Here is a 9996-nt window from a genome sequence, read left to right as displayed (position 1 = left end):
CAGACATTAAACAAATGGCAAATAGTAATATTAAGCATCATGGAAAAGAATAAAGCAGAATCAGCAGATAGCTACATGGAGCTGTATGTATCATTTGATATGTATAATTTGCTCAGGAAAGATCTCTTTGATAAAATGACTTCTGGGTAAAGATTTAAAAGAAATTAAAAATCTAAAACTTATTTAAAAATAAACAACAAAAAACGTTAAAAAAAAAAAAAAGGCAACATGTAGATATCTGGGCTTTAACAACCTACCAATAAGTTTGCCGAGGAAACAGCAAATGTTCTGGCAGCAAGAGAGTGTTCCAGGTTTTGCAGGCATAGCAAGGAGGCCAGCATTCCTGGAGAGGAGTTAACTAGAGGGAGCGGTTAGGAAATGAAGTCAGAGAAAAGGGGCCAGAATATTAGGCTGTGGGAGAGACTGGCTTTTGAGATATAGAGTGACTGGAGGGTTTTAGACAGGAAATAACTTGACTCAACTTGTTTTATAAGGATCACTCGTAAAACTGTATGTAGAAATAACTGTAGCACATAAATAGTCAAAGAACACTATTGCCATAATCTTGGTGGGACAGCTTGGGCAAGGAGGCAGCAGATTCTACGATCATATCTACTGGTATTCTCCCTACCAGTATATCACCTTCTGGATAGCTTTCCAAAGTAAAGCCAAAAGAAATTGCTGATAAATAGTAACAGATGACAGAAAGAGAAAACTCAAGTATAACTCTCAAATTTTGGCCTGTGAAATTGGCCAAGTGGAATGGAATTTCCATTTACTGGAGCAAGAGATACCAAAAGACAAGGAGGTTTGCCAGGAAAGGCCACAAGTTCAGTTTGAGCATGTTAATTCTGAGATACTTTGTAGACAACCAAGCAGAGATGTCAAGTAGGCCCGGTGGATCTGGTGAATATTCAGAGGTGAGATCTAGACTGGAGATATAAAATTAGGAGTCACCAGCATATAGATGGTGTATTAGTCAGCCAAAGGAGTGCTGTAGCAAAATACCAGAAATCTGTTGCCTTTTATAAAAGGTTTTTGGGGTAGAAGCTTAGTTACCAGGCCATAAAGCTCAAGTTACTTCCCTCACCAAAGTCTTTTGCCACATGTTGGAGCAAGATGGCTGCCAACGTCTGCCAGGGATCAGGCTTCCTGGGTTCCTTTCTTCCCAGAGTTCATTTCTCTCTGGGATCAGCTCCTCTGTTTTCTCCACAAGGCCAGCTGTAGATTATCAGGCCAACAGCTCTGTATCTCTCCCCGGGGCTTCTGCCATGTCTAAGGAGCAGTCTCTATTCCTCTGTGTTCCTCTCCTGTGTGTTCACTTCCTTGGCTCCAGTTTAAAAACTCCATCATCCCATCTCCAGCTCTGTCCTTTGCCATGTCTTTTAACACCCTACTGATGTGGCCCAATGAAAGCCCTAATCATAATTTAATCACACCCAGGTACAGACCAGTATACAAACATAGTCCAATATCTGTTTTTTTGGAATTCATTACTAGGATGATATTTAAATCCTTGAAAGGATTACGGATGAGATCATCAAAGAATGAATGCAGCTAAAGAGACCCAAGGACTGAACACTCCAGTGCTTGGAGATTAAGGAGAGGAGGAAAAACCAGGACTCTAAGGCCTGTGAGATGGGAGAACCAAGTGAAAACAATGTGTCCAGGGCTAGGAAGTGAACCATCTGTGGCAAATGCTGTCCATTCGGGATGGTGCGACTCTACGGCCTGTTTTGATGGGATGAATTCATTTATACCTGTTGTCCCGGTGTATCTATTAACAGTTTATCTATTTACTCTCAAAATAGCCTAGATTGGCCAATAAATCACACGATCAGCCTACAAATGGGATAAAGTGAAGACTGAAGAGTGACCATTTCCCGCCCGGTCCTCATACTCCAAATGTCACGCCTGCATTCTCCTGCCGTCCTGCCCTAATGTTGTTCTCTATTCTCTGAACGCCTTCTTCTCTCTCTCCACCTTGGGGGCCTGCTCTTTCTTCAAGGCTCTACTTAAATCCCTCTGGCTTCGCAGATGCTCCGGGACATACTGATTTTCTCCATTCACCCTTGAATTACGATAAACCCCAGAATTGATTTTAAAACACATCAACCTATTCCTATTAAAGTAATAAAATCGATACAACCTTAAAAAGCCAAAAAAAAAAAAAAAAAAGATTAAACAGCTTTATTGAGCTATAATTCACATAAAAATCATAAAACTTTAAGGCTGGAAAACAATCTTCTATATGTCTTACTTTTATTCGTTTAATATGTATGCATCTTCAGTGCCCAGAGACACTGGAGGAACCAGGATTTGATCACTGCCAGAAGACATTAGAGAAGCAACTGTCAGGCGATGAGGTATTGGGTAAGAGAGGTCAGCATTTTGCTGGAGAAAAGCCACCTGCATTCCTGACGAGCCTAAGACCCTAGAGAAGAATGGAGATTAGAGCCAAGCTAAGTGTGCATTGCCTGGTCTGGGGTTGGGGTAGGGGCAGATGTGCCAAAGCAAAGCAAAGGATTACACAAATCAGAGTAACACAAAAGCTTTAACTAACTATATGCCCTGCACGCCTAGATTCTGATTCTCCGCATCCCAAAAAGTTGTCAATGAATCTCAACCACTGATGGGAGGATGTCCTGAGCCTCGGGTGTGCTGGAAGAGGAAAGACTTGTCCAGGGCCACAGGGCAGATATGAGGCCTGGGAACTCGACTCCACGGAGATAGCCTATGTGGGTCATTAATTAGGCTGTGTCTCCTGAGCAAGCAGAAAACATGTTACTTTGTCTACTCCTCCCAAGGAAATGCAATGTCACTGTTCAGATTACTATTACGAGGTGCACTATAGCAGGTAACACGTTTATACAGAAGTACAGTTAGAGCAACAGCTCACGCCTACGATTCCCTTAACCACTTTACATGTTAAATACCTGTTGTAAATCATGTCTAAAGTGCAGAATCTTGAATGGAAACCGTCTGGAAATTGCCTAGGCAAGAATTTGTACTTGAAATCTCTAGTGGATTGTGGAATTTCAGCTGTAGCCCCAGTAGTATGCACAAGGACTGTCTCGTAAAACTTTTCTATCAGTTAACTGTACCCATGTTTGTAGCGGTCACAGGCCCCAAAGGATTGCCCTGACTTGAGACACCAGCCCCAAGTTCAGGGGTCCCCGGGACCACCCTCACTTCAGGTCAGCTGGCTCAAAGCTCAGCCTCAGATTCCATAACCCGGTTTGACGTGCAGAACTCAGGGAAGTCCTCGATTTAGGATTGCAGTTTTATTATTAGAAAAGACACAAATGAGAACCAGTGAAAGGAGAGAGGCAAAGGCAAAGACTGGGAGGAGAAGCAAGGTGAAGCTGCAGGTCACCCTCCCCTCTTGGAGCAGCAGATGACATTACCTCCTCGTCAGGCTATGACAAGAGACACAGGCCATGGTTGACCGGGGAACTCACCCAAGCGTGGGAGCTGGAGTTTGATTGGGGCTTGATTACAGAGTCAGGTTAGCTGACCTGCTAAGCCTCCTGCCCATCTGGGAGGTCAGAACTGATACGGTGGTGCCCAAAGCCTCCATCACAAGCCACAGCGTTCGACTGTGAGAAGCCCAAGCCTCCAACAAGCAAGGCATTCATACCAGGCAGGGCGGTCCAGGACCCGGGGGTCAGCACCTAGTAGCTGCGGGCAAAGGCTACACCTCTCACTGCAGCCTGAAAGCACTGACCTGGTCCAAACATCAAGGTATTTAGGTACAGAGTGGCTGCCAGGCTCGTCCAAGGCATTTTGCGTGAAATCCTTGAGACTTAAAAAGGAGCAAGCTATGGTGAGCACGCTAAAACAAGTCGAACTGGACTGAGAAAATACGTGGTAGGCAAGGCAAAGCAATCCTGCATCTCCTACTTAGAATTCTTTAGCCTTCATTTTTGTCCTTGTAGATAAAAACAAGAATTCATTTGCCACAAAGGACAATGACATTGTTCTGCTGCTGAAACCAGGGCATGGCCTCCTGGTCACGGATTCTGTTTACAGCCCCGGTGCAGCCGGTCCTGCACTCCATGTCTGCAGTGCTGAACCCTGGTCTGCCCAGCACCAGGCAAGTCCAGGCCACGGGCAGGAATGCTTGGGTTAGAGCCACCAAGCTGTGTGCCTGAATTCCCCAAACAGAAGTTTCCAGTCTCTGAGTTTTTTTATTTTTGAGATAGTATCGGGGATTGAACCTAGGACCTCGTACATGGGAATGAATGGGAGGCAGGTGCTCAAGCACTGAGCTACACCCGCTCCCAAGTTATTTTTTCTTAATGCAAACTCCCACACCTTGAGACCTTCCATCAAGATTTCCTTGGTCTTGGCCCTGAGGTCTGTGCAGTGGATGCCAATCTTCTCCTTTCTCCTGAGGCCAAAGGATCTCCCAGTGTATCTAGCTTTGGAAAACATGAGGGTCCACCATTTGAGCTGCTCCAGCACCTTAGCTGCCCCGTCAGTCTGTCTTCATCCAGTTCCACCCCACATAGATGCTGAGACACAGCTTGTGGCTATGAGATTCCCGCACGGGGTGCTCCTTCTGACCTGCACCCTGGGTTAGGAGGGAGCACAGAGAGCCGTACCGTTTCCATCCGAGACCACTAACAAACGACTCGTCGGGCACGGTCAGGGAACGGCGCTCAGGAGAACGAGAGTAACACTCTTGACGCATCAAAACCACCAACAGTTTTATTAAAAGCATGAAAGGCCAAATCTGAACCATGCTGACCCCCCACATTTATTCTCCTACAGTTAGCAACATTTAATCAGCCATTACATGATACTATTTTTCCAGCTAATAAAGAAATATACCATGGGAAACGGACTTTGGCCCAGTGGTTAGGGCGTCCGTCTACCACATGGGAGGCCCGCGGTTCAAGCCCCGGGCCTCCTTGACCCGCGTGGAGCTGGCCCATGCGCAGTGCTGATGCGCGCAAGGAGTGCCCTGCCACGCAGGGTGTCCCCCGCGTAGGGGAGCCCCACGCGCAAGGAGTGCACCCATAAGGAGAGCCGCCCAGCGCGAAGGAGGGAGCAGCCTGCCGAGGAATGACGCCGCCCACACTTCCCGTGCCGCTGACGACAACAGAAGCGGACAAAGAAACAAGACGCAGCAAAAAGACACAGAAAACAGACAACCAGGGGAGGGGAGGGGAATTAAAATAAATAAAAATAAATCTTTAAAAAAAAAAAAAAAAAAAAAAGAAATATACCAGTATTTCTGTTGGTACTGGTTCTACTTCTGTATCAGATGTGCTTTGTTTTTTTGGGGGTTGGGTGGGGGTGGTGGGGACTTTATTCACATTTTTGGGGGATCAAATGTGTTTTAGAATTCATATAGTAAAGTATGCATATTCTGCTTAAGGACAGTTGAAATTGCACTGATACAACAAATGTGGAGTTTTTAATGGTAACTACGGTGTTTTCAGAAGTTACCCATTCATAGGAACATCACAATTAAGCTTACACACCCAGCCTATATATGAACAGGGTTTACACAGTCTACAGGAGATGCATTTTTTTTTTAAGATTTATCTATTTCTTTCTTTCTTTCCCCTTCTCCCCCAACCCCCCAACCCCCCCCCCCGGTTGTCTGTTCTCTGTGTCTATTTGCTGCGTCTTCTTTGTCCACTTCTGTTGTTGTCAGCGGCATGGGAATTGTGTTTTTTTGTTGCGTCATCTTGTTGTGTCAGCTCTCCGTGTGGGTGGCGCTATTTCTGGACAGGCTGCACTTTCTTTTGTGCTGGGCGGCTCTCCTTACGGGGTGCACTCCTTGCGCGTGGGGCTCCCCTATGCAGGGGACACCCCTGCGTGGCATGGCACTCCTTGCGCACATCAGCACTACGCATGGGCCAGCTCCGCACGGGTCAAGGAGGCCCGGGGTTTGAACCGTGGACCTCCCATGTGGTAGATGGATTCCCTAACCACCGGGCCAAGTCCACTTCCCAGGAGATGCATCTTTATATAAATATAAGCTTAATTCAAGAATGACCAGTTAAGAAGTATTTACGGAACCCGACTTATGAAAATCAAGGTTCTAAGCACCCTGAGGGGAGCCTGGGCATAAAATACTCGGTACCTGGATCGTCAGGAGAACAAAGTCTTCACTGCTCTCTGCTACAGAGTTAGACTGGAAAGCTCTGTTAAGGTGTTTCTGTGCTAACCCTACCAGAGGATTTTCAAGGCACACTCTATGTGTCACTCTATCCTCAATCCCTTCATCCACCTGGGAGGGATGACACATGCATGTCCAAATCCTGCCTGCCTGCCCGCTGCCACGCGGGGTCACTACCACCCTGCCCTCCTGGGCTACAATCCGGCCTGGCAGGGTGCACGAGAGGCTGTGCCAGGCCCCGGGAAGGGGACGGTATTCCATGCCGAACTTCATTTATACTTTGTGACTTAATGTACTTTATCAGAAAATGTTTCCTTTAAATATATTTTTTTGGAAGACTGTTCAGATTTTTCAAATAAAAATAGGAATAAAAGCAGAAATCTGCATTATAAGTTCATCTGCCAAGGACTTCAATAACCAAGTTAATCACTGGTTAAAAATAAATCATGGCGTGTCTCACCCTGAAGCAGGCCCGCAATCGGGTCTGGGGTGGCGCACTGTTTTTCTTTTCTCGTTTCTTAATAAATGCTTTACTTCCCTTGCCTACCCTCCCCGCCAAAAGAATCATAGCCCTTTTTTGATGGTATGCATGCTTGTTTTGTAAATTCACAAATTTTACTATACACTTATTCTTTATGTACGTTCATGTATGAATGATATATTCCCAAAAATTTTATTTAAAAATAAATAAATAAATCACAGCAACATTTCATATATGTAAAAGGTATTAGTCATTCCTCCTGGTTAGTTATTATAAAAATCTAGAATTTCACTTAACAAAGTGTAAGCAAAAGGAATAAGAAAGAGTGGCTGTTAGATAACAGTCCTCAAAACCTTTCTTCTTAGGGACTGTGACTGTAACTTAGATCAGTATTCCCAGTTCACAGAACTATTTTGTTTAGATACAATCAGTACTACTGATTGCAGTGTTTTGTTTTATTTTTCCTTACGTCTGCTTACTGTTTAGTCTCATTCCAATTGGTAGTATTTTTAAAGTGACTGACCTGAAGGGCTAATCACATATTTCTACCATACAGTAAAATCCTAAATGTTCACGCAAAGTCTGAAATTATCTGTTAGAGCATGAGTATTAACACAAAATCCATGTTGTGCAATCTACCTACATTTTAAAACAAATGCTTCAGAGAACAGTATTATAATTCAAATAAACTAAGAATGGAAGACTCCAAGTAGCAGATACACCATCCATAAAAAATTCTGAAATGCAAGACATGGATCACCACACTTTGAACATTAGTATTGAGTATTAAAAAAGAAAAGAAGAGCTTCAGATAGCTACTTGGGTTTCTTTGGGTTCATTTGTCCACTTCTTTTCTGTCCTTTCTTTTTCTTTTTAACGAGAACTGCTTTTTCTCCAATAAACAAATTTTTAGAATGTCCTGTAGTTTTTGAAGCAAAATTAAGTTGCTGCTTGGGTTTAGTGGCATTCTTCAAAGCAGGATTTGAGCTTTGCTGTTTTAATTTTTCTTTATTGACTGAACGCATGACTCTGAGTCTTCTTCCCATCAGCTCAGAATTATTTAATTTCAGAGCAAGGTGAACAGCATCAGTATTCTGAAACACAAATTAACAAATTAATTTACACCAGAAGCTCAGCTGCAAAGAAACTAATAAAATACCCTTTTCTGTGGGATTGGAACTATTTTCCAACCTGATTATAAAACACCTAGCACTTCCACACCCTGGAAGTACAGCCACGCGTGAAGCCGGGTTTTAATCTGCTCCTCATAAGCTCTGCCCCAGGAAGCCCGGAAGACGCCTGATCAAATGATCAGATCAGAATCCCACAGGCTTCCTTTTTCTCATTGCAAAATGGGGTGGTTAGACTGACTAGATTTAATCATACACAATCTTTTCAACCAACAAATTTCTTTCTCAAGGGAATCTTCATTTAGAAGACTGCCTGTATTCGATGAATCAAGGGTAAGAAGCTCCCCGTTTCAGTGCCTGTGACGCTGGATTAGGGCCCCTCTAGGGTTCCTTTTAGAGGCTCAGTTCTAGTCTTCTTTTATTCCACATAGAACCACGAAATAGCCATCACTCTTAAGGTTGAGGACATGTTTATTAAAAGACTTTAAAAGCCTTTGGAGTAATAAACTAAGGACAGGGAAGCGGACTTGGCCCAATGGATGGGGCATCCGCCTACAACATGGGAGGTCCACGGTTCAAACCCCGGGCCTCCTTGACACGTGTGGAGCTGGCCCATGCGCAGTGCTGATGTGCGCAAGGAGTGCCATGCCACACAGGGGTGTCCCCCGCATAGGGGAGCCCCACGCATGTGCAAGGAGTGCGCCCTGTAAGGAGAGCCGTCCAGCGCGAAAGAAAGCGCAGCCTGCCCAAGAATGGCGCTGCACACACCGAAAGCTGACATAACAAGATGACGCAACAAAAAGAAACACGGATTCCCGGTGCTGCTGATAAGGATAGAAGCCGTCACAGAAGAACACACAGAGAGCAGACAACTGGGGGTGGGGAATGGGGGGAGAAGGGGAGAGAAACTAAAAAAATAAATAAATAAAATAAAGACAAGAGAGCAGAGAAAGAGTAAAATAACTACAATACAGTAATGGTGAAAATATAAGGAGGTGACACCCTTTCTAAAAAACCACCTGGTAATATAAAACAAGTCTTAAAAATGGTCATACATCTTGACCTAGTAATATCCCACTGGGAATCTACCTTAGGTAGTAATCCAAAATGCAGGAAACATTTGAGGGAAAAATTGAGACTCAAGAGATTTAGCACTTTTAATATCCAGTATCTAAAATGTTACTTAATACCATCAGTGTGAACAAAGGGGAACTAAAACATCTTTGATGAGGCACTACTGTATCAAAAGCACTCCATTATAGCGAGTTATGAATTTAGGTTTTTTTTTTCTTTTTTTTTTCGTGCTGGGCAGCTCTCCATATGGGGCGCATTCCTTGCATGTGGGGCTCCCCTACGCGGGGGACACCCCTGCGTGGCACAACACTCCTTGCGCGCATCAGCACTGCGCATGGACCAGCTTATCACATGGGTCAGGAGGCCCTGGGTTTGAATCTTTGGACCTCCCATGTGGTAGGTGTACGCCCTATCCATTTGGGCCAAATTGCTTCCCTGAATTTAGGTTTCTTAAGACACAATTTAGGGAAGTGGACGTGGCTCAACTGATAGAGCATCCGCCTACCGTATGGAGGGTACAGGGTTCGATGCCCAGGGCCTCCTGATCCGTGTGGTAAGCTGGCCCACGGGCGGTGCTGCCATGCGCAAGGAGTGACCGCGCCATGCAGGGGTGCCCCTGCGTAGGGGAGCCCCACACACCAATGAGTGCGCCCTGTGTGAAAAAAGTGCAGCCGGCCCAGGAGTGGCGCTGCACACACGGAGAGCTGATGCAGCAAGGTGACACAACAAAGAGACGCAGTTTCCCAGTGCCGCTGGATGATGCAAGCGGATGCAGGAAAACACACAGTGAATGGACACAGACAGCAGACAATGGTGGGGATGGAGAGAGAAATAAATAAAATAACTCTTAAAAAAAAAAAAGGACACAATTTGATGGCGAAAATGACAGTTCTGCCTGAATGGATGAAACAGCAGGGACGATTCCTCCCAGCTCTTTTTCCAAGGATAGTGATGATGCGTTAGTCTCTCCTACCTCAAACAGTACGTAGCCAAAACCTTTGCCCACTCCAGTCACTTGGTCTCTCACAATTCTCACGGCTACAATGTTCCCACAGTCCAGAAAATGTTGCTCAACAGCAGATTCTTCAATTTCTAAAGACAAAATTGACAAAAATGGAAGGCATGCAATCTCTGTGGAAAGCTGGAAAATTTTAACAACAGAGCTATTTAAGCAG

At 44.8% G+C, this 9996-nt stretch overlaps 1 protein-coding gene and 1 pseudogene across 1 annotated transcript in view; both read right to left on the bottom strand.

The window, feature by feature from the left end:
* Positions 1 to 3952: 3952 nt before the first annotated feature.
* LOC111759069 (large ribosomal subunit protein uL5-like) lies at positions 3953 to 4747 on the bottom strand (annotated as a pseudogene).
* A 2046-nt stretch (positions 4748 to 6793) lies between these two features.
* The window catches only part of RBM34 (RNA binding motif protein 34), a 38082-nt gene continuing 34879 nt past the window's right edge, over positions 6794 to 9996 (bottom strand). The window contains exons 10-11 of the mRNA XM_004473122.5: positions 9795 to 9913; positions 6794 to 7711 (exon numbers count right to left, since the gene is read on the bottom strand). Coding sequence (XP_004473179.1) covers positions 7433 to 7711; positions 9795 to 9913 — 398 coding nt within the window. The 3' untranslated portion in view covers positions 6794 to 7432. The remainder of the gene's footprint in view (positions 7712 to 9794; positions 9914 to 9996) is intronic.

Source organism: Dasypus novemcinctus, chromosome 13, assembly GCF_030445035.2.
Source record: "Dasypus novemcinctus isolate mDasNov1 chromosome 13, mDasNov1.1.hap2, whole genome shotgun sequence".
Classification (NCBI taxonomy): Eukaryota; Metazoa; Chordata; class Mammalia; order Cingulata; family Dasypodidae; genus Dasypus; species Dasypus novemcinctus.
This window is presented reverse-complemented; position numbering and strand designations above follow the sequence as displayed.